A 27,899-nucleotide genomic window follows, 5' to 3' on the forward strand; every position below is an offset into this window, starting at 1 on the left:
TTTTTTTTTTTTTTTTTTTTTTTGTATGCCTTGTGCATTATTTTATCTCTATGAATGAAAGCTTGATTTCTTATCATATATATATACTTTGAATTGTTGCTGTGTGTAACTGCTGCATTAAACCAGCAATGAAGCTTTGTAACTGTATTTTATGATGGGCTTATACTGAAAACAGGGATATTCACTTCTGCAATTTATGCTGACGATTGTCTCTTTGAAGATCCAACCATCAGGTTTCGAGGTAATAATAATCACAGAAACTTTTAGTAACTAAATTGTGTAGTCCTCCATCACAATGGCTGTAATAGCCCAAGCTCACCATTAACAGATATTGTCCTCTTTGAACTTTTCCTTTCGATTTTTTCCTCAAGGTTTTTAAAACACGTCTGCTAGAGAGAGGTTTCCACACCCTTATAAATAATGTTTCGTTCCCCTCTCCAACCGACGTGGGATCTCACAATCCACCCCCTTTGGGGCCAGTGTCTTCACTGACACTTGTTCTCCTCTCCAATCGATGTGGGCTCTCACAATTCACCCCCCTCGAGGCTCAGCGTCCTCGCTGGCACACTGCTCGGTGTCTGACTCTGATACCATTTGTAACAGCCGAAGCCCACCGCTAGCAGATATTGTCCTCTTTGGACTTTCCCTTTCGGGCTTTTCCACAAGGTTTTTAAAACGTGTCTGCTAGGAAGAGGTTTCCACACCCTTATAAAGAATGCTTCGTTCCCCTCTCCAATCGATGTGGGATCTCACATCCACACCCCTTTGGGGCCTAGCATCCTCGCTAGCACTCGTTCTCCTCTCCGATCGATGTGGGATTTCATAGTGACAATCCTATTTTCAACTTTTATGTTACCAAATACCAAAGATTACATTAACTCAAAATTAGAAGGCATGCATTGTTTCTTATTCTGCTAAGAAATGAAATGTAATTTATAAACACTTAGTTTCTAAACACATTTGACTTTTGATTGAATACTTCAATTTAGCAATCTTTTCAAACCTTAAAGTTGCTTTATGGATTTTTAACCCTCTAGGTAAGGAGCTGTATTCACGGAATCTAAAGTTACTTGTCCCCTTTTTTGACTGTCCCTCAATCCAGTTACAAACGATCAATAAGGTAATTTGTTCTCGTGATTGAATCCTTCTTCTTCCGTAGATCAATGAGTTGGCCTTTTCGGCACAAATCTTTTAAATTTCAACCTGCTGCTTTTATGCTTTCATGGGGGGCAAAATTTTATTGAACTTTTGGTAAATCTAGGGGATGTATATGGCAGCTAAGAACGGGACGAGTGAGTAGCATCTCATCTTCTTCATGGATAAAACGTTTGGTTTTTCCAAAGAGTGTAATATTTTATTTTATAGCTTTAAAATAAACGTTTTATCCTTTCTTAATATGAGACAGATAAACACCAAATAATCTGTTCTTGGAAAATTGATCTTTGTCTGCTGCACATCCAGTTTAACCGCCCAAGCCCACCACTATCAGATATTGTCCTCTTTGGGCTTTCCCTTTTGGGCTTCCTCTCAAGATTTTTAAAACGTGTCTGTTAGAGAGAGGTTTTTACAACCTTAAAAAGAATACTTAGTTCTTCTCCCCAACTGATGTGGGATCTCACAATCCACCCCTTCGAAATTCCTTAGAAGACTTTTGCTGATTTTCATGATATACATGATTACAGGGTAACAAATCTGGAGTTGAATTTGTGCTGGCAGCCTGGAAACTAAGGTAGGTAGCCAATTATTTTGAATTGCTTGAGGCTTTGGAGTGTTGGGATCCTTTCATTTCTGACTTTGAGGCTTTTCCTTGTGTTAATTCCAAAAGATTATTGATATCTACAGAGACTAAATTGGGTTGAATGCAACCCAAATCACAAGGACTAATATGCCTTGTAATTGGAATTGCATTGGTTCTTTCTGTTGGTATTTTCAATCTATTTCATCATTTGCTTTCAAATTCTGGACGTTGCCTGAGTTATTTAAGCTCTCCCACATCCGTAGAAATTCCCAATATTTATTATTAGCTTGCAGGACATACCTGAAACTTCCTTGGAGGCCACTCATTTCTATTGATGGAAGTACACTCTATGAACTTGATGAAGAGTTGAAAGTGAGAATCAGTAATCCTCTCCGCTATGTTCTTAAGATGGTTTTAGAATAAGTATCTTTTCAAGTTTCTAAAAAATTTATTTCAAGTTTTGTAACCACCCAAGCCCACCGAGATATTGTTTTCTTTGGCTTTCCCTTTCGGGCTTCCCCTTAAGGTTTTTAAAACGCGTTTATTAGGGAGAGGTTTCCACACCCTTATAAAGAATGTTTCGTTCTCCTCTCCAACCGATGTGAGATCTCACAATCCATCCCCGTTCAGGGTCCAGTGTGCTCTCTGCACTCATTCCCCTCTCCAATCGATGTGGTATCTCACAATCCACGTCCCTTCGGGGCCCAGCATCCTCGTTGGCATTCACTCCTCTCTCCGATCGATGTGGGATCTCGCAATCTATGCCCCTTTGGGGCCCAACATCCTTGTTGGCACACCACCTGGTGTTCACCCCCTTTGGGGCTCAGCATCGTCGCTAGCACACTGCCCGGTGTCTTGCTTTGATACCATTTGTAGCAGCTCAAGCCCACCGCTAGCAGATATTGTCCTCTTTGGGTTTTCCCTTTTGGGCTTGTTTTTATAACGCGTCTGCTAGGGAAAGGTTTCTACACCCTTATAAATAATGTTTTGTTCCCCTCTCCAACCAATGTGGGATCTCACAAGTTTTGTGCTGAAACACATTTTCTGATTTGCTCCTTTCTTTTTCAACTACTAACTAAAAACTAAGCTCTCGTTGGATAACCATTTCATTTTTAGTTTTCTATTTTTAGAGATTGTGTTTATTTGCTCATAATTTCTTGAACACAATCTGAATCTTTCTGGAAAAACGATAACGATGATGTTTCTTAGATAGTTTCTTTTTTGTTATATGGCATTCAAATATTTGATTGCTTTCCATTTCTCATCCTATCAGATAGCAAGGCATGCTGAGAGCTGGAGTGTTTCCGCACTTGAAGCAATAACTCAGATATTCATACCTAGTTTTAAAGGAGACTGAGAATTGTTTGCTAGGATGAACACAAACTGCTCCATTCAATTGATTTTATGTTGTGTTTTAAATATTTATATATAAACTTTATTTTGATATAATGTATGGTATGTTTTAAATTCCAGTTTGTTTTATTTCGCAAAAAATATACCTGTCTTTTTGGAGCCATCGAGCCAGCCCGGTCCTTACATAACATGTCAATGCTACAATGCTGCTATAGCATCATAGCACTGTCACCCATCTTTCTTTTTTTTACTAAATCGAGTCGCTATTCTCCCAGGGTATGGACTTCCTCATTTGCCTTACAGAACTTTTTGGTGGTTTGTGTTTTTGTCCAAATTGAACGAAACACCTCTTATCCATTATCAAGTTTGCTCTTTGACGAAGCTTTTCGAGTTTAAGCCTCGCCATCTCCAAGTTGCCTCTTAAACTTATGCCAGTTACATACCATCCATTAGTACAAGTTCCATGACGGATCATCTGATTGTAGACATATATAATGAACAACAAGCTTTTATCAACTATATTTATAACCTTCTAATGTGGATGAATCATTCAAAATTTCCATCATATATCGAATTCTGTTCTCTCATTTTTGTTTTCAGGCAGTTTCTCTCAGAAATTTGGTTTTTTCGAAGACAAATGGAAAATTGCATGTCTTTGCTTTCCCAATATGTTGTACACTCATACTTCATAACGCTCGCCCTTCCTCTGGTTACATGACAGGGTTAACTGCCACCAATTAATGGAAACGCCTGCAGTAGAGACTCCACACAAGCAGAGAGCACTTAGAAGAATGAATTTCTACTAAGAATTTATAAGGTTAGACATTCATTCATTTGCTAGTTTACTCATTTTCCTCCATATATCTCTCTTAGAATTTGTTTTCATAACCCTTTAGTAGTGATTTTGATTATCTAAGAAGAGCGAACACGAACACGAGCACAGAACATGGAAACGACATGGATACATCACGCGTCAAGTTCTGAGAAAGCAGGACACAATCATGTTGGGACATGTTTTTCTTAGAATATGTATAGATTGATATATCAATACTTCTTTATGGATAAAACATGTAAATTTAACATAAAACCAAAATATACTTCACTAGAAACATACAAAGTTAAGTCAATTAACAGTATTTGAATAATTGAAAGATTTAGTTTGCTATGATTAGAGGAAGAAGATTTAGTTAAAGTTGAGATTTGATTGCTGTAAGCATTTTATTTCTTTGCTTTCTTTGTATTGGTCTGCAAGGAGTGTTAATTTGTTCTTCCCCCTATGTGTACTACTCTCTTTAGCTTTCATTTTCTGGATTTTGATGATCTAGTTCGATGAAGAACATTAGATTTGCAGGCTCAATATAAGTAAAACTTGTGGGTAGTACTTCGAGTTTTATATGATCCATTTGATCTTTCATGTCCATTATTTTCCATCTTATTTAAGGAAACTGTCAGCAATCAAACAGCTATTCTACCTGAAAACCCGTTATCAAAGTTATGAAACTGATGTATCTTCCCTTAATTCTTTTTTCCTTTTTTTTTTCTCAGTGTCACGATTGTGCTTGTCTGAGGCGTGTTGTCTATGGCCGCATGCCCGTTGCTTGTCAAAACCCTTTGTCTTGTATCACTTTATTGCTTTCCTTCACTGCTTTCATGATGTATAGCTTCCTTATTGTATTTTCTAAGTATATGATGTTTCGACAGAATCATGTCTACGTCTGGTAGACCTGAAATGCCTCCGAATGTACTGTAGGAGTATGCGACCAGTCGTCAACTCCTCCCACCTAGATTTTGTATGACCGTTTGGCAAAATCACGTCTAGGTTTGCTGGACTTGAATCGCCTCAAAATGTACTATAAGGGGATGCGACTAATTGTCAAATTCTCCCTACCCGGTAAGTTATATGCTATTTAAGTTGTTGTGTTGCCTTTTCCTTGTAGTCATATAACGTTTCTTTCAACCTTGCTTTTAAACTCTCTTTCAAAAATCTCTCTGCCCCATTTTCTAAAACTTTCTTCGTCCGGCTGTAGGTGACGCGATCCCAAATTGGCTTGACTCACTCAATGTTGGGAGTGAATGTCGCACAATCACAAAAGTCCGTTAAGAAAAGTGCAATTGTGACCACTTACCATTAAAATTTACTGTTTCTATTTTATCTGCTGCCATAACTTTTGAGACAATGCTGCATGAGTTAGATCTGTTACTTTTCTTATTGCAAGCTTGACACAATGGTCCTTTGGAGCCTAATGCCATAGCGTTTAAAGTTATATCATGGATTAAAATTGCACATTCATCACCATAAACTGTTCAAGCTTTCTCTAGCCCCTTCTTAATGGACTCTTGACATCTGGGAAGGACTGTTTGATAATTTCAATTCTCTATCTCATTCTAAAATGTTTTGCACTCGCTGCGAACTTGCTTGCAGCACCTCGGCCTCTGTCTTGCCATCTACCACAACCGCCCGTGGAGACGAAGAAATGGCTGATGACAGACAAGCGAGTGGACGTGATTCCAACCACGATACCATTGCCCAGAAAGGTAACGGAATTGTGGCATTGTAATGAGTAAAACATTTTAAAGGGAAAATCCTAATTTGTAATTGATTTCATGTCACTTCCGTAGCAGGCCAGTGGTGAAGATGCTTGGATTGACAAAGATGGAAACTGAGATGAAATTGCTGACATGAAAGGGCGGAAGGTATGTCTCTCCTTTTTTGTGATTTCTTGCTCCTGGTCGGCTTTTACTTTCCCCCTGCTAAGGAAAAAGGGGATATTTCGCAAGTCTTAAAAGGGACATCCCCCCTTTTGTTCTACTTCCATAAAATGGAAAGTAACATCTATAACTATTGCGGCCGACATTTGTTACTTCAAAATAAATTATGGAATAGAAATTTGGAATATATACATCATTTTTTGTTTATCCAATCTCGATCTCACATCGATTGGAGAGAGGAACGGGGCATTCTTTATAAGGGTGTGGAAACCTCTCCCTATCAAACATGTTTTAAAAACTTTAAGGGGAAGTCCAAAAATGAAAGCCCAAAAAGGATAATATCTACTGGCGGTGGACTTGGGCGGTTACAAATCTAATGCTATATTTAAAGCTATGTGTAATGCAGTAGATGTTGGATTTCTAAATGTATTTAAGATATTGTTTGAAGGAACTAGCTTTATGTAGCCCCCCACAGAAAAAAGAAAAAGGGAAAAGAAAGGAGGTGCAGAAAATTACATAAAGCTGGGAATTGCTGTCATTTCATAATGACACAAGATGTTGAAAGTGCCTAACTCCAATATTGATATTGATGGTGAACACTTGTCTCTGAAACGAATGCCTCCATCTCTTTAATCCTGAATATGGGCATGAAATGATTGAATTTTGCGATATCTGTTTTTCTCCGTGAATAGGATTGGTTTCCATGCTGTAACTATCTAAGTGCACCGCTAGCAAATATTGTCTGTTTTGGCTCGTTATGCATCGTCGTCAGTCTTACGGTTTTAAAACGTGTCTACTAGAGAGAGGTTTCCACACCCTTATAAGAAATGCTTTGTTTCCCTCTCCAACCAACGTGAGATCTCACAATCCACCTTCCTTGGGGGCCAGCATCCTCTTTGGCATACCACTCAATGTCTGGCTCTGATACCATTTGTAATGGACCAAACCCACCGCTAGCAAATATTGTCCCTTTTGGGCCCATTATGCATTGCCGTCAGCCTCACGATTTTAAAACGCGTATGCTAGGGAGAGGTTTCGACACCCTTATAAGGAATGTTTCATTCTCCTCTTGGACTAATGTGGGGATCTCACAATAAGTTATTTTGTTCATCACCAAAGTTGTTTCTTTTCGACACACGTTGTAAGTCAGTTCGATTTAGTTTGGTTCTGGAACTGAGATAGTTTCGTTTGGGCTGGTGTGATTCATCGGATTGTTTACTTACGAAAGTCCATTGATTTATTGAACAGGTCGAAGGTCGATGAATCTGAATCAGATGCAGATAATGGGGAAATTGATGAGTCCCGGATTGATGCTTCAATCATATGCTTGGTTTTGTCATTTCGGGTGTGGAAAGGCACAGAATTGAGGTATGATGATCTGGTCCACCATCCCTCATAATATAAGGTACCTCTTTTGTTTGTTTCCAACAAAATGATTGCTGTTCATTACCCACAAAAAAGAAAAAGAAAATGAACAGAAAGTAGAGTGTTTAGTCAGTTTCAAGTGGTGGTGTGATTTGATGATCTGAAGCAGACCCTTTACAGAGCTTCTTTTGACTGCTAGTTTAGGGTACACCGAGAAATTCAAGAATTTGAATGCATCTGCCATTTGGCCCATTTCATTCTTCGTGGTCACATTATAAATCTTTTATTATAAATTCTCACATGATGACAGCGTTACTGCTTCACACCCAATCAGCTCCATCTAGTTTTATTCATTTATAGCTATGAGTTGAATGAATCTGTCGCTAATATTTTGTTTTAAAAATATCTTTACGGTTAGGTTTGGATTAACTGTATTTTGTTTCAAAAATATTCTACTGGTGAGTATTTTGTTTAAAAAATACCTTATAGTTAATTTTGGATGAGTCTGCAAGTATTTTGTTTCAAAAATACCTTTTATCGTTAGTTATGGATGAAATTGCTAGTATTTTGTTTAAAAAATATCCTTACCATTAGTTTTGGATGAGCCCTTTAGTATTTTGTTTAAAAAGTACTCTTACCGTTAGTTTTGGATGAGCCCGCTAGTATTTTGTTTCAAAAATACCCTTACCGTTAGTTTTGGATGAAATTGCTAGTATTTTGTTTCGAAGATGCTCTTACCGTTAGTTTTGGATGAGCCCGCTAGTACTTTGTTTCAAAAATATTCTAACAGTTAGTTTTAGATGAACTTGCTATTATTTTGTTTCAAAAATATCTTTACAGTTAGTTTTGGATGAAACCGCTAGTATAAATTTCAAAAGTACCCTCAAACTTTTAAAGTAGTTTAAAAAATGCTCCTACTACTTTAGATCATTAAAGATTAAAAGATACCCTTATAATCCTCAAAGCTAAATCTAGTTTTATTTATTTTATTATATTTTGTCTAAAAATACCTTCAAATTTTTTAAGCAGCTTCAAAAATTCCTCAAGTTAAATCATTAATTTTTTTTTAAAAGTTAAAAAACTTGTATAAAAAATAAGCCTAAACTAGATCTGATTTTACTTATTTTATTATACTTTGTCTCAAAAAATATTTTTAAACTTTTAAAAACTTGGTCGCATAGTCACATGAAAATCGATCGAGGACAGCTTTATTGTTTCAAATTAAATAAATTAGATCTAGTTTTATTTTTGAATTATTGAGATTATAATCATGTATTTGATAAAACTCTCAGCAAGTATAACCTAAGAGGTAATTTATGTAATAATGTTTCATTAATCATGTTACATGAATTATTCTATTTTTAGTTATTTTCATATAATAATAATAAATACTACCATATATCCATACCTTCCTCATTTTTTAAATATTTATTTTATTCCTTATACTTTTAAAAACGGGCCATTTTGATCCCTATGTGTAGAATTCGACCTAAATTTATTTATAATAGAAACGTTAATTTATTTTGATTAGTAATAAATCTATAAATTTAAAAAACATAAATATTTAAAGAATTAAATTTATAATTTTAAAAGTTTAGACAAATTTGATAAAATAAAATAAAATAAATCATAGTTTTCTCCCAACCCCTTTTGAGTTGGCTAAAGGAAAGCAATGCCTTTTTTTAAAAAAATAATAATAATAATAATAAAATAAATAAATAAATATAAGAGTAATGATAATAATGTAAAGTTGGAAGTGCAAAACAGCTAAGTATTTTTTATAGGTGAGATTGGGTGATTGAAAGGCGCAAATCAAGGAATCCAACACATTTCAAACCCTATTTCTTTAATCATTTTAGCCCTTCCTTTGTGTTTTCTCATTAAAAAACTAAAAAAGTTCGGCCTCTAAACGTCCCGTTTCGTATCTAAACTTGAGTTCAATACGTAAGTTTACTCATCTCAAACTACGATCGAGCCGTTTAGTCTCTAAACCTTAAAATTTTGTTCAGATTAAATTTGTAATTTTGAAAGTTCAGGGACTAAATACACAAAATCCTTAATGAACTTGTTTTTTTAGTGTAAGTTTAATTTGTTCATCCAAGATATAGGTGTCCAATCCTACATTCGAAACCTTTTAAAATTGTGACGCTGACGAAGATATGTAACGGATCAAAGCGAACAATATCTGCTAACGGTGAGCTTAGGTTGTTACAAATGATATTAGAGCTAGACACCAAGCAATGTGATAGAAAGGACGCTGGACCGTGAGATCCCATGTGTTAGGAGGAGAATGAAGCATTTCTTATATGAGTGTGGAAATCTTTCCCTGACAGATATTTTAAAACTGTGAAACTGATGGTGATACGTAACGGGTCAAAGTGAACAATATCTACTAATAGGTGATGTGCCAGCGAGAACACTCGCATCTAAGAAGGGTGGAGTATGAGATCCCACATCCAATAGAGAGAAGAAATGAAGTATTTTCTCGGGAAAATTCTTTATTTCAATTTCATTTAAAATCAAATTTAGTTTATTTAAATTTTTGTTAAATGGAAAAGGATTTTTTTTTTTTAAAAGGGTAAATTTGTGGGCAAGAAAATATGTAATTTATTAATCAAAATTAGTTTAGTAATAATAAAAAATAAATTGAATAAAAGCAAGACTCTTGATTGGTTGACATGTGATGTGATTAATAATTTATAATCAAACAAAATACAACTCAATCCCACTTATTTTTTCAAAATTCAAATAATATTATTTAACAAACCATAATAAATTATTAAATTTTTTTGATAATTTAGACACGTACATTGTAAACCCATAAATAATTTTTTAAAATAATTAAGTTAATCGATAATTATGTTTAATATATATATTTAAATAATTGATGATTTTTATTAGATACAAATTTATGAACGGTTTAAAAGAAAACATTTACTCCCATTGTCTTCATATGAATTTCTCCCTTTTAATAGGAAAAAGAGAGTTGGCCAAACCCATTGAGAGAGCTCAAATTCTCTCTCTCTGCCTCTCTCTCCGCCTCTCTCTCCGCCATTATCAAAGCTTTGAAGCAATGCTTCCATCTTGCTTCAGCCACTCCGCCATCTCCTCCACACTCTCCAATGATCCAATTCCGCCACCGCTCTCCATAATCAGCTGCATTTACCAAACCAATCTCTTCAATTCCCCCACTCTCCTCACCCTCACATGGTCCCTCTCTCTCTCCTCCCACTCTCTTTCCCTCCACTCCTCTCCCTCCGCCTCTCTCTCCGCCTCTCTCTCAACCTCTCTCTCTCTCTCCCCTTCCTCTTTCTCCCTCTTCTCTCCCACCTCCAAATCCATCTCCCTCCATAACTCCCACAAGCTCAAAATCCATTGGGATTTCTCTACTGCCAAATACACCCCCAACTCTGCTCAACCCATTTCTTCATTCTACCTCGCCATTTCTTGTAATGGGAAGCTCCAATTCTTCCTCGGCGACCTGGTCGACGAATTTTCCCGGCGGGTTAAGGCCGTCGTCCTGCCGGAGGAGTCCACGCTCTTGTCCCGTCGGGAACATGTGTTTGAACGGCGAAATCGCTATGTTTCGAGGGCTGAATTCTTGGGGTCGCTAAGGGAAATCGCGGTGGAGCTCTGCGGCGGAGTTCTGAAAGTTGCCGTCGATGGAGAGGTTAAGCTCGCCGTGAAGCGGCTGGCGTGGAAATTTAGAGGGAATGAGAGGTGGGTTATGGTGGAAATCAAATTCCATGGCTGATTTCATTAATTGATTTCTTAATTTTGCTAATTTGTTGTACATTAGGTTTTTTATCGCCGGCAACGCCGTTGATTTCTTTTGGGATGTCTTCAATTGGGTCAAAAGTGAAGGCGGTAGCGGGCCCGGAGTTTTTGTTTTTCAAATCGGAGAAGGCGGGGTTTGGCCGGAGTACATTGGAGCCGAGGGGAAGTTGATGAAGCGGAGCTTGTCGTCGGCGGCGGCCGGGAATGTATCGACGCCGGCAGCAGCGTTTCCAGCGTTGTCGCCGGCGGGTTCAAGCTCGAGTGTGTTGCAGTGGGCGGAGGAGAGCAGTAGTGACGGCGGGAGGAGCTCGTGTTCGTCGTCGTCGAGGTCGAGCGGAATCAATGGCGGATTCTCTCTGTCGTTATACGCTTGGAGGAAGGACTGAAACACATAACCTCTCTTTTCTTTTCTTTTTTTTATTTTTTATATTTTTTTTCTGTGTGGAAAAAAAATGCCTTTTATTTTTATTTTTTTATTTTTTCTTTTGATAATTTGACTTTCTTTTATTTGTAATATATACTTTTTTTTCCCTATATTATCGTGTAAATAATTAATCTAAATTTCGTGGATCGATCCGTACAAGTACTTTTATGATTTGAGTTAAATAATTCGATTGGTCGGAATGTTATCAGGTCATATGAACACCCATACTAATAAAGATTATCACTTTTGTGCGAGCCGATTGAGTCGATTGATGCAACAAAATAATGTTTAAATGAAATATATTTAAAAAGGCTCGATGACCTAATGAGTCAACTTAAATTTAATCGTAAATTTGTATATTTAAAGGAATCTTTCATTATTTTATTTAAAAAATTTATAATACATATTTTTAAAAAAAAATAATTGATAAATTTATTTTGTTCGAAATATACAATAAAACAGCCTAAATTCACTCGGCCCAAAAAAAAAGTTAATTGGGCCAAGGCCCAATCGGGGCCAGTCCAACCTTATATTCGTATTCTTTTTTATATAAAAAAAAATAATTTACTATTTATTTCACTCTAAAAAACATGTTATTCTATATGGTCTCTAAGTTGGTCATGGCTTCCACTAATGAGATCGAGAGCTTCGTTTATATCGTTATGCCTCTCGAGCAAGCCAAGCGTTAGGATAGTTTGCGACATCTTCTCATTTTCTCCAAATTCTGTTTAATAATGAATTTGAATCCTCGAGAAAAAGAAAAAAAAAATACCGAATATTTGTTTATTGTTAAACTACATGTCGTGTGAAAGGTATGTAGAATCGGGTTTGTAAATAGCTTAACAAATATGTTCGAGGAATTCACCGAACCTTTTGATAAGCTATGCTATTTTGAATGTATAGGAAATATGGACTTATCGCTCAACACCGAAGGTCTCTCATACTCCTTAAACCATTACCACTGTGACATGATTAAAGCAGATATCTAATCATTTCTTAAACGGTTGAGTAGACAACTCGTTCCTTTCGAATTCAACTGTTATACAAATTTCTAGAGGCATTCAAATGACTCGAGAATCTAACCAACTCAGATTACCCAACCTAAACTGTAAAGGTTGAGTTGTATTAGATTTTTTTCAGTATAAATTGGGTTTTGTCCTGATCAACTCAAAAATAGGGTTACAATCTAACTATACCCTACCCTAGTCTTAAAATTATTAGACTTCTTTATCTTTTGAGTTGTTCTGCCGGATCAGTCGTTCAAGACCTTTGGTCTCTATCCGGACCCGATGAAAAAAATGGGATCACTTCTTATGGACTCGTTGAGAATGATTCTGATCTAGTTCATGACCTATTAGAAGTAGAAGGCGCTCTGTTGGGATTGGGATCCTCACGGACAGAAAAAGATTGCAATCGATTTGATAATAATCGAGTGACATTGCTTCTTCGGCCCGAACCCAGGAATCCCTTAAATATGATACAAAATGGATCTTGTTCTATCGTTGATCAGAGATTTCTCTATAAACAATACGAATCGGAGTTTGAAGAAGGGGAAGGAGAAGGAGTCCTCGACCCGCAAAACATTAAGAGTATTTAATGCTGGTAACTTTGTGAATATTTCATTATTTAAAATTTATAAATTTTTAATTATTAATAATAAAAGATAGGGTAAATAAGTACATTTTTATTAAATAATTAAAAGAACAGCCCAACCTGAAAATAGAGTGTTGAATTAGGACCTTAACTTTATTGGGTTCGGGCTCGAGACACCGGGTATAAATATCTTAAATAATAATAAACATAGTACATTTCACATTTCCTATGATGTACTTCTCTATCTATCTTGTTTTTTTAATGAAAAATTAATATATTTAAAATAAGCAAATTAGTTGGCATTGGATCTCCAATTGGGACAAATTAGAAAGGCATGTGGTGGAAGTGTTTTTATTGCCATCAATGTGCCCTAACTCCCAAGCACCACACATGTTTCCATCTTCAAAATCTTTTCTATTTTATCTCTAATTTATTGTTTTTTTTAATAATAATAAATAAATAAATAAATAAAATCATTTTTTCCCTCTCTTTTTATTTTTGGCATAGAAAATGCCAACTAAAGTTTTCTTCGTGTTACCCGTAACCGTACCCTATTCTAACCGAGACCCTATAAGTCCAAATTTAGACCAGAAAATTCACATGTCTAAGTTGAAGTGAACGGAAGATTTGTCTCGGTTGAAGAATGAATTAATCTCGTGGGAGGAAAAATAAAAAAGGTAAAAAAAAAAAAAAAAAAGCTTTTTATTTTATTAAACCAATTTAATGTAATGGGAAAATAAGAATAAAGAGTTATAAAGTTAAAATATATTTTTTTTAAAAAAATATTTTAGGAGGGAAAACCCAATTTTCTTTAATTTTACAAATTATTATTATTGTTGTTTTCAAATTATAACTCCAACAAACTTAGATCCAATTAATTTAATTTTGGATATTATCTTCTAATTTAACTTTTTTTTATTCCATTGCTAGCCATAATTTTGGAGATTTATACCAAAAGTGACCCATATACCCTTAAACTCTCTCTTTATGTAGGGGCAATAATGTCTTTTTACTGAATAGTTTTTTTGAAAATTTAATTAGTTTTTAAAGTATTATATATTTTAATCAAAATACTTTCGAAATGTTTATTTTAATCAATGTACTTAAAAAAATGTACTATTTTAGTTCGTGTAAGGAGAAATCCTTTAATATAAAGTTATAATTATATTTTAATAAATTTAACGAGTATAGTGTTCGAGTCAAATTTTTTATTAAAAACAAAAAAAAAAAAACAAAGAAACACCCAAGACAATCATCTCGCAATGTTCACCTTCACTGTATCTACATATATGTGTTACAGGGTAGTTTGCTTAAATTACAAGGTTCGGGGGTAGTGGATAGCTGACACCGTACAATAGAAAACCAAGTTTTCACGAAGGATCCAAATAATTAAAACAAAGAGACCTATCAAAATATTAGTTTTTTTTTCTTTTAAAAAAAGTGGGAATCGTACGAAATGAGGATTACTCGAGTGTACCCTAAACCTGCATCCAAACAAGTGTTGAGAATTTGTTGGCTCTTAGGGAACATTAAAAAGAAATTTAAATTATTTGTAGGGCCTTTATTATTATTATTATTATTTTTTACTATATGGTTGAAATTTGAATTTTTGCATTCAAAATCTTTGAATCCTTAACCTTTGTGTTCCCGTCAATTATATATATTGAATAAATGTATGATTGCGACTATATTTCAAAGTTTTTAATTATGATATCGGAATAAAAGATGGGTATATAAATAAAATGAAATTACGTGCGAATTAGAGTAATTATAGTGATAAAATAAATTATGGTCATGTAACAACACAAGCCCACTGTCAAACCGTCAGAATTTATCTTAAGATTTTCACTACTTACCCAGATATTATATGTTGATAGTCTAAAAGGGAGCGTTAAAAAAACCAATGACCAAAAAAACCCGATTATCTCATTAGGGTTTGTTTGTGAACTTATTTCGTTAAGTTTAGTTCAAATAAATGATTTTTTTGTGGGTTTGATTGGATCATGAATTTCGAACCATCACCGTCAATTTATTATTAATTTTAAAAAATATATTTTTGCTTATATATATTATTTTTATTTTTTTATTTCATAATTATTTTTTATCATTTATTCTCGGATCATTCTTAAAAATAATTTTTAAGAATAAAAATTTCAAAATATATTTTAAAATTAAGTTATAAATTTTAATTTTACTATATATAACTATTTACCATACATATACTTTACCACACATACTTTATCAAATATAGCTTTTCTAGATATAACATTTCCTGATTTGACAATAGAAAATATAGATTTCGATAAATATATAAGAAATTAAATCACAAAATCTATTGATATCGAAAGAAATTTACTAAAATTAATGTGTTCATATTTCATTCACATCAATACAGTTCTTATTTAATGTTTTACGGGGAAAAAAAATTGTTTTTAGTCAAGTCGAGACAAGACAAACTAGACACTGTCCAAATTCGAGTCAAACAGTAGTTTTGACCTACAAGCTCAACCCACGACCCAATTGGATTTAGAGGAAGAAGGCAATGAGGTCAAACGATTCAATTGTCGGCCTCGACAAGTTGATTCCCTCACAATCCAACCTAGCTATAAATTCCATTATTTTTAAGAGCTATAAATACTCCAACGTAGCTATAAATAATTTAGTCCCTATTTAAATACTATCGTTAAAATTCAATGAAATTTCTTATATATATATATATAGATCGATAATCGATTAAATTTTTTATTATATAATTAAATCGACACTTAATTTTAGTGATATATATATATATATAGTAAAAATCAAAATTATTAAAATTATAATTATTTTTAAAAATATACTAATACTAATAATTATTTTTCTTGATATATATTTTTTTAAAAAAAGTACCAATCCATTACCATATTTAAATTCAACAATATTTTGTAACAATAAAAATTCAATTTATTTTATACTTATTTAATATAAATTTGAAAATTATAAAGGTCATCCAAAAAAAAAATATTATTTTTTATTGACATTTTATTCAAAGTTAATTTTCCAACCTCATGATATCTTCAAAGAAATAAATGTAAAATTAAAAAAAATAAATAACAATAATAATAATTATTAAACAAACAAAGACAAATCCTTTATTTTCTTTGTATGGTCTTTTTTAGCATAAAGAAAAATAAATTTTCGAATGTAATTTTTTTTATTTAGTCCCTCGTAATTTAATATTTTCAATTTAATCCTAGGTCGTGTCTCATTAAATTTATTATTAACAAAAAAAAATCACTTTTAACCCTTGAACGTTCGTGAAATAACGATTTAGTCCTTAAACTTTAACTTATAATAACGTGGGTCATATACTTTTTAATTTATAATAATTTAATTTCGGAACGATTCAATCTCTCCCATGAAATAAATGGTTACCAAATTTTATTTATTAAAATGAGAAACTAAATTGTTACCAAAATAAAATTATGGACACTAACTAAAAAAACGTTATTTTCTCTCAATTTTTCTTAAATTGCTTTCTGTCTGTCTCTCTGTATAATTGTCACATTCTTGGGAGGGGTGGTTGGCCACTGTTCTTGCCTGTGGATTAACGTGGTCTCCATCGATTCAACAATCATTATAATTATTCATCCTTATTTCAATCTTCATCTTCTTCGCTCAGTTCATCTAAAAGGGGTTATGGGAAATCCCCCTTCTCTCAACCCTTTTGAATTTCGAACATATTAAAGAAGAATCAAAAGCTTGAGTGTTCAAGTGTTTTGAGAGGAGACGAAATGGATGGTCTCTTAGATCTTGAGCCCGATTGCTCTGTTTTTGTTGAAGTTGATCCCACTGGCAGATATGGCAGAGTAGGGTTTTGATTTTCCTAATTTTTTGGGTTTTGATTTTGATTTTGATTCTGGGTTTTGTTGTTTGTTGCAGTACGATGATGTTTTGGGGAAAGGAGCTTCGAAAACAGTGTAGGGTTTGGATTTTCTTGCATTTTGTGGGCTTACCATTTTGGGTTTTGAAGCATTTTAATGGGTTTTTTTTGTTTGTAGTTACAGAGCATTTGATGAATATGAAGGAATCGAGGTCGCTTGGAATCAAGTGAAACTCTATGATTTCTTGCAAAGTCCTGAAGATTTGGAAAGGCTTTACTGTGAGATTCATCTTTTGAAAACATTGAAGCATAGAAATATTATGAAATTCTACACTTCTTGGGTTGATATTGCTAATAGAAACATCAATTTTGTTACTGAAATGTTCACTTCTGGTACTCTTAGACAGTAAGTGTTCTTCACAATTTGGATGTTTCTCTGTGATTTCTTGGCTATTTAGTGATTCTCTGTTCATTTTTCTTTCTGGGTTGTTCTATAGGTATAGGCTGAAGCATAAGAGAGTTGATATTAGAGCTGTGAAGCGTTGGTGCAGGCAGATTTTGAGGGGGCTTCATTATTTGCATAGCCATGAGCCTCCTGTGATCCATAGAGATCTCAAGTGTGATAATATTTTTGTTAATGGGAATCAAGGGGAGGTTAAGATTGGTGATCTTGGACTTGCTGCAATTCTCAGGAAATCTCATGCTGATCATTGTGTGGGTATGCCTTTTCACTGTTAGCTCCATTTGTTTCGTTGATTGTTCGATTTACTTGTTGGATTTGTATAGCTTAAGATCGTGGAGCGGAATCGTCTCTACCATTTCCCTCGAAACTTTATTCACTTTAGGGGCTGTTTGGCTTATAGGTTCGATTTGTGTAACTTAAGATTGCGGAGTGTTCGGGCTCCTCTCGATCTTATTCGTAGTTAGGAAATGGGAAGGAGTATAACCCGAACCGTCTCTACCAGTTCCCTCGAAACTCTAATTCATTTCAGAGGTTGTTTGGCTTACAGGTTCGATTTGTATAACTTAAGATTGTGGAGTGTTCGGGCTCCTCTCGATATTCGTAGTTGGAAGGGGGAAGGAGTCTAAATCAATGGACATTAATGAACCCGAACCATCTCTACCATTTCCCTTGAAACTCTCTTCATTTCAAGGGTTGTTTGGCTTATAGGTTCGATTTGTATAACTTATGATTATGGAGCGTTTGGGCTTTTCTCGATTTTATTCGTAGTTAGGAAGGGGAAGGAGTCTAAATCAATGGACATTAATGAACCCAAACCGTCTCTACCAATTCCCTCGAAACTCTATTCTTTTCGGGGGTTGTTTGGCTTATTGGGGTTGGATTTGTATAACTTAAGATTGTGGAGCGTTCGGGCTCCTCTCGATCTTATTTGTAGTTAGGAAGGGGGAAGGAGTCTAAATCAATGAACATTAATGAACCTGAACCGTCTCTACCATTTCCCTTGAAACTCTATTCATTTCAGGGATTGTTTACATTACTAAACATAGTTTACATAAACTCTAGCTCTGGATGATTTTCTTATTGTCGTTAGGTCTGAGTGTTATAAATTTATAGGGACACCGGAGTTTATGGCTCCAGAAGTGTATGCGGAGGCATACAATGAATTAGTCGATATCTATTCATTTGGAATGTGCATGCTGGAGATGATAACTTTCGAGTATCCATACAGTGAATGCACTCATCCCGCTCAGATCTACAAGAAAGTCGTATCTGTAAGAAGATTCTCTTTATGCGTGTGTTACGTTTGCTCGTCATGTGTGTTCGTGTGCTCGAGATTAATGTGTTATAGATTTTTAGGGGAAAAAACCAGATGCCTTGTACAAAGTGAAGGATCCCGAAGTGCGACGGTTCATCGATAAGTGTTTGGCGACCGTTTCGCTTAGGCTATCGGCAGCGGAGCTTTTGAATGATGCTTTTCTTCAAGTTGATAATGGCGAATATGATCTAAGAACTGTTGATTATGACAGCTCCTTTTGTAATGGATATCCATATGATTATAGTTTTGAAGCTTCAAGTGAGGCAGGTTATCATCCAATTGATACCGAAACCAATGGAATTGAACTTTTTGAGTATTGTGAAGGTGAACATTCTGATGATGTTGATATCAGCATCAAAGGGAAGATGAGAGAAGGTGGTAGCATCTTCTTAAGACTCAGAATTGCAGATAAAGAAGGTAGATCTTTTATACAGATTCTTTTCATTTCGTTTCGATCGAATGTCGAATCTAAACCGGTTTGTTTGCAGGGCGTATCAGGAACATTTATTTTCCGTTCGATGTCGAGACGGATACAGCTTTGAGTGTTACGAGGGAAATGGTTGCAGAGCTGGATATTACAGATCAAGACGTAACGAGAATTGCTGATATGATCGACGGGGAAATCGCTTCCTTGGTGCCTGAATGGAGGTCGGGTCCGAGGCAAAGCTATTGCCATAATTGTGCTACTGCTACTTACAACAATGCCATAATTGAAAACTCTGAGGTAGCTCCATGCTGTGGACATCGACATGCTTCGATTCACGGTCGTTTTGAGGAGATAATGTATCAAGCTGACGAGTCCGAGGATCATACAGCAGAGGCTGCAGAAAATGTGTCGAGCCATTCTGTTTGCTTGAATTATCCCGAAACGTGGGGACGTCATGAAAGCCGTGAACTTAGTTCAATGAGCTCAAGACATAGCCACTCGGATGAAGATTATGAGAAAACAGATCGATCAGTTACAGTCACGGACACGAAAGAAGTGATAATCGAACGTAAAACTGCTCTTAACACAAGACGCTCACTTCGGAGCCTATTGAATTCCCCTTCTTTCTCAGAAACCCCTTCATTAGATGATGTTCAACAAGAAATGAGATGGATTAAGGCCAAGTACCAAATAGAATTAAGCAAGCTGAGAGATGACAGGTATGCTCGAGACACGAGCCGAAGTAGTACCGATAGCCATGTTTATACAAATAGTAGCTGTTGCAGTACAGACTCGGAAAGAGCTCGAAATCGCAAGGCCATGGAGTCGGCCTCTATTGTGGAGAAGGTAGTCACTGCTAAAAATGCCTGTACTGGTTCATTGCTTCCAAGCTCACTTCATAGAACTATCTCTCTCCCAGTTGATGCTGTGAATATGTAACAAAGTAAGGTCAATCCTTGTATTCTTTTATGGATTCCTAACACTTAATCAAATCAAATAAATAAGTAAATAAATAAATTACATTTACCGACTTGGTTCGCACATGTGAGATTCTACACTAGTTAGAGAGGATAACGAAACATTCTTTATAATGGTGTGGAAATCTCTCCTTAGCAAACACGTTTTAAAAACTTTGAGGGAAAGTCTAAAGAGAACAATATCTGCTAGCGTGAGCTTGGACTGTTACAAATGGTAGTAGAGCTAGGCATCGAGCAATATGCCAGCGAGGAGGCTGGGTTCCAAAGGCGGGGTGGATTGTGAGATCCCACATCGGTTAGAGAAGGGAAGACTAACATTCTTTATAAGAGCCTCGAAACTTCTCCCTACCAAACACGTTTTAAAAATCTCTAGTGGAAACCCAAAGAAGACAATATTTGGTAGTGGTGAGTTTGAGCTATTACAAATGTTATCAACTTCTCCCTAACAAACACGTTTTAAAAATCTCTAGTGGAAACCCAAAGAAGACAATATTTGTTAGCGGTGAGTTTGAACTGTTACAAATGGTATCAGATCCATACACTAAGAAATGTGTCAACAACGACATAGACCCCAAATGGCTAGATTGTGAGATCCCACGTCTTAAATACATAAGTGGGCGAAATAAAATTTAAATTATATATAATCAGAAAAAGAAACCATTACGTGGGCCCATAATATTCGAGGTCAAAAAACGGTTAAAGAAACAACTACAGCCCAAAATTAGGCCCAATAACCTTTAGTCCCAAATAAAACAACAAAGGCCCAATAACGCAGAAAGCCCAAAACCCTAGCCCTCCAATGACTTTATTTACCAGCTAGGGTTTTGCTGCCTTCTTCTTCAAAATCACAGATCAGGTAATCAGAGCAGCCGTTCCTCTGCCCCTTCGCCTTCTTTGAGCTTTTCATCCTCTTCGGAGCACCTCCAGCCATGGCGGACAAGGCAGTCACCATCCGGACCAGGAAGTTCATGACCAACAGGCTCCTATCCAGGAAGCAATTCGTGAGTTTTTCGGATCTTACTCGGCCGTTTTTGCTTTTAGCATTCATTTCGTTTCCGATTTCTGATAGGATTTGTTTCGGATTGATTCTTCGGCGTTTGATTCTTGTCTGCTTAACTTTACTTGGAACTTTACGAGTAAACGTTTCTATATCCTTTTGAGGTTTTAGCTTGGACTTTGTTTGTTTGTGGATTCTGGATCGTTGAATTGCACCTGTTTGACGCTGAAAATGTTTTGTTTAGTCTAAAACCCCAATGCCTTTAAAAAGTCTCAAGTTTTTGGTTTCTCTATGATCTTGAGTTTAGAGTTTTTAGTGTTACTTCTATAACTACCTTGAAAAATTGATTTAGGGTTGCTGATCATGTATCTGGATAGCTCGGTGACTTCTTTTTGTTTTTTAACTATATAATTTTTTGATCTTAATACGAATGGAAAACCTTTTGAAGTCGTTTTTAACTTTTCTGTTTTCTGGTTAATGCAGGTCATTGATGTTCTTCACCCAGGCAGACCCAATGTCTCCAAGGTAATTCCTTTTTCAGTTCATTTGTTGTTTTTTCTTCTCTGTTATTTATGTTATGTACTCTTTTTAAATGCCTTCAAGATATATCACTCAATCCGAATGGAAACCACATGAATCCAAGCGTTCTTTTTTTTTTTTTTTTTATGGTTCTCATAGTGTCTATGTTTCTATTATTTGGTCTCAAGGCTGAACTGAAGGAGAAGTTGGGCAGAATCTATGATGTGAAAGACCCAAATTCTATCTTTGTTTTCAAGTTCAGAACTCACTTTGGTGGTGGTAAATCCACTGGGTTCGGTTTAATCTACGATTCGGTTGAAAATGCAAAGAAGTACGAGCCAAAATACAGGCTAATCAGGGTAATTTACAGTCGCATTTCAAGCACAATTCAATTATAATGCTCTGAAGTTTTGTTTTCCTCACTTAATGACATTACTCAAGCTGGACTTTCCTTCTGTCAGAATGGACTCGACACCAAGGTAGAAAAATCAAGAAAGCAAATGAAGGAAAGGAAGAACAGGGCAAAGAAAATCCGCGGAGTCAAGAAGGTAAGTTATATGGCTTGTTGATAATGATCTTGAAATGATAGCTTGACCTTCATGTTAAACATTACCACTAACCCTATCATTCATGTCTCTTCACAGACCAAGGCTTCAGATTCTGCCAAGGCAGGAAAGAAAAAATGAGATTGATTGCTGGAATTTTGTACCCATCACCAAGGATTATCTGCAGAATCATCGTGATCTCTTTTTAATAGTTTCCTTTAGTTTTCTTTTTAGTTCTAGATCAAATTATGTTAATCAGTATTTTTGGTTGTTGATTACCAGTGATATGAAAACTTGGTTCTTTGCAGAGGACAAAATTTTTGACGTTACAGGAAATATACATTTCCTTGTGTTTTTTACCATCATTTGAGGCTTATCGTTGCTAGATTATGAAAAATGATTTCTGGGATGTTCCAAGTTTTTATCAGTTTTTCTTCATTGAATTGTTGTTCTTAGATCTTCAAGAAAAAGATTATGAGCTTAGCAAGCTTAACTCATGTTCGTTATATAGTTTAACCATATAGGTTCGATGGTCGAGAAGTATTATATTATATTTTGAACCAAAAAAATAATGATACAAAAAAAAAATTATTTACAGCGAATGAATAAAGGCAATTATGATTCCAGGTTGTTTGTGTCGAAGTAAAGCCTAATGGGCTCTTATGAAGGAGACGGGTCAAAGTAAAGCCCAATGGGCTCTTATGAAGGAGACGGGTCGAATTAAAGCCCAATGGGCTCTTTTGACGGAAATGGGTCAAACCAAAGCCCAATGGGCTCTTTTGATGGAAATGGGTCAATTCAAAGCCCAATGGGTTCTTTTGAAGGAGACGGGTGAAAGTAAAGCCCAATGGAAGAGATTCGTATCTCTCCCTCTTTCGTCCTTCCCCACCACACCTTATCCTTCTGCTCCTGCTTCTCCTTCCATGGATGCTTCTGATTCTTCCTCCTCCCTTTGAATTAATTCCCCTTCTCACACCAAACAAACAAAACCCATCTCAGATTTCAATTTCAATCTCCATCGCCATCCATGGCTACTTCTTATGCCTCTGCAAGACCCACTCTCTCCTTCCATCTCTATCAACCCTCCGTTCCCAGTCCCAGATTCAACTTCAAACCCCCCCTCGTTGCCTTTCCGCCGTTGCAGAGATCGGCGGCGGCGAGACCCATCCCCATTTTCACCCTCAACTCCATCGACGTCTCCAAAGAGGACAAACCCACTTCGGACGACCCGGATTTGGCGGCGGTAGTTGGGGAAGAGGAGGCGGCGGAGGAGAAGTTGGACAGGCGGCGGATAGAGGAGAAATTTGCAGTGCTGAACACGGGGATATATGAGTGCAGGTCGTGTGGGCATAAGTTCGACGAGGCGGTTGGGGATCCGACGTATCCGATAGCGCCGGGGCTGCCGTTCGAGCAGCTGCCGGAGGACTGGCGGTGCCCGACGTGTGGGGCAGCGAAGAGCTTCTTCGAGAGTAAGAGTGTGGAGATAGCGGGGTTTGCTCAGAATCAGCAGTACGGACTTGGAGGGAACACTCTGACTTCAGGTCAGAAGGCAGTGCTCATCTATGGAACCTTGTTCTTTTTCTTTGCTTTGTTCCTCTCTGGCTATTTCTTGCAATGATATGCTTCTTCATGGATCATCAATCAACAGGTAACAATTTCTGTTTTTCTTTTTTTTATTAATAACTATATATATATTATTATTATTATTATAAATACCTAAATTAATGAAAATACTCCTAAAATATTAAAATTTTAAGTTAGCCATACCTGTGTTATGTCTTAATTAGTTGAGTTATAATGAAGCATTAAGTATTATGATTAAATAAATGTGATATAGTTGAGTAGGTAAAGTTAAGGGTAGGTCGTAATTGCTAGCCCGTGAAATTACAACTTATTTATTTACTTTTATTTGAACTGATTAATTAATTAATTAATTAATTAAACCACATATTAAATAACTCTAAATTTAATTTATAATTCCATCTTATATATCATGTACTTAAATGTAATTCTAATGCACAAATTTGTGGAATTTCAGGTGCATTGAGTAAATTGTAAAGGAGATTGTGTATTTTTTGACAATAAAAACAAATCATACTGTTGAATTATATGTAAAGTTCGCTCTCTTTGGTTCTTGATCTTGGTGAAGAATTGAATTGAAGCCAACGAAATCATCACAAGAATTGAAGCTTTTTTCTATCTTGTCAGCTAAATTTTTTTGCTTATTCTTGCATGATTTTACACCCTTCGCCTATTTTGGTTTCTTTCCTAAAGATTTTTTTTTTCTTTTTCCCTCAATTCTTTCGAATTTAAACCGACTTGTGAATAATATCTCAATTTTGTACACGAATACCTGCCAACCTGCAACGTTTTGTCATCAACTTCTCAGCTGATAGCATGTGATCTAACCGATTCCATGTTCCTGCTAAGTTCAATCTAAAAGAGGTTGTGCCAAAGAGTGTTAAACGAGAAGTCGGGTAATTTGGGGGAAAAACGTGAATGGAGAAGCATCTAAGAGGAACATATAACAAACTCGATATATACGACTGCTTCGATAAGCACCAAAATAAAATATGATCAATATATAAAACGAGCATTGAACGAAACCAACCGTTCTGATAAGCGCCAAAACAAAATATGACCAATATATAAATTTGTCTGATGGTCTTGTCTCTTAGATCATGCATTGTTTTTCGTTTCTGTTTCTTCGGACAAAGTAAAAAGAAGGTACAAAGATAACCTATTAACTAATATCCTGTGTGTTCTGGATATATCCTATATAATCAACATGTCTACTCTACAATTCCTCTTTAAAACCCCAAACTAAGGTGGGGTATTTCTAGAGGTAAACCTTGTAGTAGATACACAACAACAGTAATGGGATGATTCATTGGTACAATATGCACAAAATTCACTAAATGATTTTACCGATTTGTTTGATTTGAATCTGTCCTTGCATGCAAATAGTTCCATCTTTATATGTCGTCCCCAGTCGCTAAATAAACGTCACGATGAGAATGCAAGAAGTGATTCCACCAGATGAATGATCAGCTCGCATGACTTGCCCCGAAGCATCTGTTAGGGTGTGACTTGCTAAAATCCATGTTAGGTACAGGTCGAGGAATACTGCAAATGTCTTTCATATTGGGGCAACTTAAACAGCAGCCAAGACGAACCGAACAAACAAGGATCACTACCTGCTTCCAGAACCTGACCCACTCTGGAATGCTGGAGTCTTTGCTAGATACATTTGTTTCGCTTGCTTCTCGTTGGCTCCTCCTGTAAAATTTTCTTGTTGTCTTGCATACATTATATTTGCAGATGGCGTTGGCGCTCTATTGATCCATTTGTGTGGTGGTGAAGGAAGAGCGTCAGTAGCCTGGGCAAAATTCTGTTGGTTTGCCGAGTTTCCGACATTCAGCATCTTTGGCATCATCACGGGAGAAAGACCAGGAGTTAACATGTCAAGAGATCGATTCCTCATGCTCTCTTCAATTGTCAAAGCAGACATACCAGTCCTCACATTGTTGTATCGCTCCTGATGCTGTACTCTATCATTTCCACGGGAAATTTGCCTGTCACCTGGCATACCATTTGAAGAATTGGGATATCTTGGCCTACCTGATGCACCCTGGTAGTTATTATAGTGCCCGTAGGAATAATTTGGATCTTCACCATACCCCGTTTCATAACCTGAAGATGCAACTTGTCGCGGCCGAGAGAATATAGGCTGTCCCGGGAAATTGCGAGAATAGGGTTGATCAAATAATCCCGACAATGAGCCACCATTAGGTTTGATATTAAGAGTGTTTTTCACAAGACGATGAGCTGCTTCTCCCAAAAGAGGGCCAGCAATAGCTCTAGGTACTTGAGGCCTGAAAAACAGATGCATTATGAAAAAATAGAACTAATCTTCCCAGAAGTTGAGATGTTCATAGAAGAGGCTCTAGCATCCCAAAATTCTGTCCTGATTAAAACTACATATAATTGTGACAGCAAGCTTGAAAACTATTCCAGGTGGATTCTTCAAAGTCTGTTAAGAACTTTAAATTTTGATCGTCTTTTACAGTAAAGATGAGGCAAATTTAAGTAAACTAACCGTTCTCTGCCATGATAGCGCCGGGAATTATTGTCTTCATGCCATAAGGTAGGGAAAGGTTTGATATCCAAGGAACTTAGAACCTGCAAATACAACAAAGCATCAAGCAATGGGCAAATTTTAAATACTTTAAGCTTAATATAGTGGCAAGGGAATCAGAACGTGGCATCCTAAAACTAGAAATAAGCTAATAAAAAAACTCCTCACACAATGACAGTGCATACATGAATTACTTTATAATTTTCACATTTATTTCAGAGACGTTATTACTGAAAGGAAATTCAATGAGGCGTTAGGACTCATATCAGACGCACCTTTTTGGGAATGATTACACCCTTTGGAGGTCTAGGGATATGTTCATGCTTCTGAGGATTAAGATAGGTTACATTCCTACAGTTAAATAAAATGTGTGAGTGAAAGAGAGAGTGAGAGAGATCTGTGTGTCTCAGGCTACCAATGAAAGAAAGACTTACAGGACTTGATTATGCTGGATATCTGGCAAACTACTGATTGGTGATGGAAAAACATTACGGAATACATTTCTCTCACACAACCAGAGGTATCCATTCATCCCACCACTGTAAAATGTACGCAACAAAGGGATCAAACCAGCACATACAGGGACAAATTATCAGGAAGTTGATTGAATATATGATGAAACTAAACCTACCTGGCATTCGTGTCAATCACCCAACAAGTTCTTTCACGTGGAGGTAGTTGACTAGCAACTTGGTAATAAGAGAAAACCTGTGCAGACAGTGGATGGGCACAATGTGTATAAAGCAAATCAAGCATCACACTATTCCGATTCTTCTCTTCATCCTGTATGCACCAAATTTGCAGATCACTAATCTCGGCATTGAAAAAGAAACCAGAAAAAATATATTGAAAACGAGTGGCAATTTTTTTTTTTTTTTTATAATTGTGCTTTTGGAATGAAAAATATACAAGGCATAGTGACCGACACCCACAAGGAAGTGCTAATCTTAATCACCTTTCAAACATCCCCACCAAATCTCTCGATTCATCTAAAAAATCTATTTTTTCTCTCAATCCAAATGTTACATAAAATAACAAAGAAACTAGTTTACTGCAAAACTTTGCCCTACTTCTAAAAAGAGGATTTAGAAGCACCTCCTCCATAAAGGCCTGTCATCTCTATTATAAACCCACCACTGAGCAATCCGAATGGAAAATTCTATCCATAAAAAATTTCCCTAGATGGATACACAAAGGTGGTGGAAATAAAAAGGCTTTAGAATATATAACTGTCGCATGATAGCTCAGCACTGTAAAAATGGTTAATTCCACAATTCCACTAAGGAGCTCAATAAGAATTTCACCATAGCAAAAGTGACCAAATGTCCAGTACTAAAAGCAACAATTATCTTTGAAGGTCTATCAACCAAATTTAGTTTTCATACTCCGAAGACTAAAAGTATATAAATTGCTCTTTAATACCGTTAAAGAGCTTTCAAGTCTCCTAGTTTGAGCAAGCAACTTTCTCTCGTCGATGAAAGGCAATTTGGCAACACCCTGAATTTCACAAGGGAAAAAGATCCAATGGCTTTCATCAGTTGAACAAATATCGAAAGAGATTCTTGAACAAATAGCACTTCACAATATTTTAATTAATAAATAAATAAGCTTCTTGCTCATTAAAAAAAAAAAAAAAAAAAAAAAAAAAAAAAAAAAAAAAAAAAAAAAAAAAAAAAAAAAAAAAAAAAAAAAAAAAA

The 27,899-nt window shown here is 35.8% G+C and overlaps 6 protein-coding genes and 1 long non-coding RNA gene across 8 annotated transcripts in view; 6 read left to right on the forward strand and 1 right to left on the reverse strand.

Moving 5' to 3' along the window:
- Positions 1-3,207, forward strand: part of LOC111493675 — a 5,020-nt gene extending 1,813 nt beyond the window's left edge. Inside the window, exons 4-8 of the mRNA XM_023143479.1 lie at positions 176-241; positions 1,038-1,120; positions 1,683-1,729; positions 2,032-2,110; positions 3,012-3,207. Coding sequence (XP_022999247.1) covers positions 176-241; positions 1,038-1,120; positions 1,683-1,729; positions 2,032-2,110; positions 3,012-3,095 — 359 coding nt within the window. The 3' untranslated portion in view covers positions 3,096-3,207. The remainder of the gene's footprint in view (positions 1-175; positions 242-1,037; positions 1,121-1,682; positions 1,730-2,031; positions 2,111-3,011) is intronic.
- A 1,988-nt stretch (positions 3,208-5,195) lies between these two features.
- Positions 5,196-7,435, forward strand: LOC111493676. The gene is made up of 3 exons (XR_002720044.1): positions 5,196-5,626; positions 5,714-5,785; positions 7,049-7,435. It is a non-coding gene; the product is annotated as an uncharacterized LOC111493676 (long non-coding RNA).
- Positions 7,436-10,122: 2,687 nt separating this feature from the next.
- LOC111493906 lies at positions 10,123-11,472 on the forward strand. The gene is made up of 2 exons (XM_023143811.1): positions 10,123-10,885; positions 10,965-11,472. The coding sequence occupies exons 1-2, from the start codon at positions 10,239-10,241 to the stop codon at positions 11,326-11,328; spliced, it is 1,011 nt and encodes a 336-aa protein (XP_022999579.1). The 5' UTR covers positions 10,123-10,238; the 3' UTR covers positions 11,329-11,472.
- A 4,994-nt stretch (positions 11,473-16,466) lies between these two features.
- On the forward strand, positions 16,467-20,069 carry LOC111493684 (probable serine/threonine-protein kinase WNK9). Its single transcript, XM_023143492.1, has 7 exons — positions 16,467-16,807; positions 16,881-16,918; positions 17,000-17,227; positions 17,319-17,539; positions 18,398-18,555; positions 18,641-19,016; positions 19,088-20,069. The coding sequence occupies exons 1-7, from the start codon at positions 16,733-16,735 to the stop codon at positions 19,963-19,965; spliced, it is 1,974 nt and encodes a 657-aa protein (XP_022999260.1). The 5' UTR covers positions 16,467-16,732; the 3' UTR covers positions 19,966-20,069.
- Positions 20,070-20,829: 760 nt separating this feature from the next.
- On the forward strand, positions 20,830-22,426 carry LOC111493687 (40S ribosomal protein S24-1-like). Its single transcript, XM_023143495.1, has 5 exons — positions 20,830-21,004; positions 21,484-21,525; positions 21,708-21,878; positions 21,981-22,067; positions 22,164-22,426. Exons 1-5 carry the CDS (start codon positions 20,933-20,935, stop codon positions 22,203-22,205), a joined length of 414 nt encoding a protein of 137 aa, XP_022999263.1. The 5' UTR covers positions 20,830-20,932; the 3' UTR covers positions 22,206-22,426.
- Positions 22,427-22,931: 505 nt separating this feature from the next.
- Positions 22,932-24,230, forward strand: LOC111493686 (rubredoxin). The gene is made up of 2 exons (XM_023143494.1): positions 22,932-23,712; positions 24,103-24,230. The coding sequence occupies exon 1, from the start codon at positions 23,092-23,094 to the stop codon at positions 23,680-23,682; it is 591 nt and encodes a 196-aa protein (XP_022999262.1). The 5' UTR covers positions 22,932-23,091; the 3' UTR covers positions 23,683-23,712; positions 24,103-24,230.
- Positions 24,231-24,681: 451 nt separating this feature from the next.
- Positions 24,682-27,899, reverse strand: part of LOC111493680 (5'-3' exoribonuclease 4) — a 13,003-nt gene continuing 9,785 nt past the window's right edge. For both annotated transcript variants that reach the window (XM_023143486.1, XM_023143487.1), the window contains 6 exons: positions 27,625-27,699; positions 26,834-26,985; positions 26,637-26,741; positions 26,478-26,553; positions 26,164-26,246; positions 24,682-25,939 (listed from right to left, as the gene is read on the reverse strand). In XM_023143486.1, coding sequence (XP_022999254.1) covers positions 25,258-25,939; positions 26,164-26,246; positions 26,478-26,553; positions 26,637-26,741; positions 26,834-26,985; positions 27,625-27,699 — 1,173 coding nt within the window. In that variant the 3' untranslated portion in view covers positions 24,682-25,257. The remainder of the gene's footprint in view (positions 25,940-26,163; positions 26,247-26,477; positions 26,554-26,636; positions 26,742-26,833; positions 26,986-27,624; positions 27,700-27,899) is intronic.

Source organism: Cucurbita maxima, unplaced genomic scaffold (assembly GCF_002738345.1).
Source record: "Cucurbita maxima cultivar Rimu unplaced genomic scaffold, Cmax_1.0 Cma_Scf00019, whole genome shotgun sequence".
NCBI classification, from domain to species: domain Eukaryota; kingdom Viridiplantae; phylum Streptophyta; class Magnoliopsida; order Cucurbitales; family Cucurbitaceae; genus Cucurbita; species Cucurbita maxima.

Bases quoted from the DNA above. Each gene is read 5' to 3' on its own strand.
- LOC111493906 (XM_023143811.1), top strand. From the start codon at position 10,239: ATGCTTCCATCTTGCTTCAGCCACTCCGCCATCTCCTCCACACTCTCC. The intron at 10,886-10,964 runs GTGGGTTATGGT...GTTGTACATTAG, and splicing joins AAATTTAGAGGGAATGAGAG to GTTTTTTATCGCCGGCAACG.
- LOC111493687 (XM_023143495.1), top strand. From the start codon at position 20,933: ATGGCGGACAAGGCAGTCACCATCCGGACCAGGAAGTTCATGACCAAC. The intron at 21,879-21,980 runs GTAATTTACAGT...TCCTTCTGTCAG, and splicing joins CAAAATACAGGCTAATCAGG to AATGGACTCGACACCAAGGT. The intron at 22,068-22,163 runs GTAAGTTATATG...GTCTCTTCACAG, and splicing joins AAATCCGCGGAGTCAAGAAG to ACCAAGGCTTCAGATTCTGC.
- LOC111493686 (XM_023143494.1), top strand. From the start codon at position 23,092: ATGGCTACTTCTTATGCCTCTGCAAGACCCACTCTCTCCTTCCATCTC.
- LOC111493684 (XM_023143492.1), top strand. From the start codon at position 16,733: ATGGATGGTCTCTTAGATCTTGAGCCCGATTGCTCTGTTTTTGTTGAA. The intron at 16,919-16,999 runs GTAGGGTTTGGA...TTTTGTTTGTAG, and splicing joins AAAGGAGCTTCGAAAACAGT to TTACAGAGCATTTGATGAAT. The intron at 19,017-19,087 runs GTAGATCTTTTA...GTTTGTTTGCAG, and splicing joins CAGAATTGCAGATAAAGAAG to GGCGTATCAGGAACATTTAT.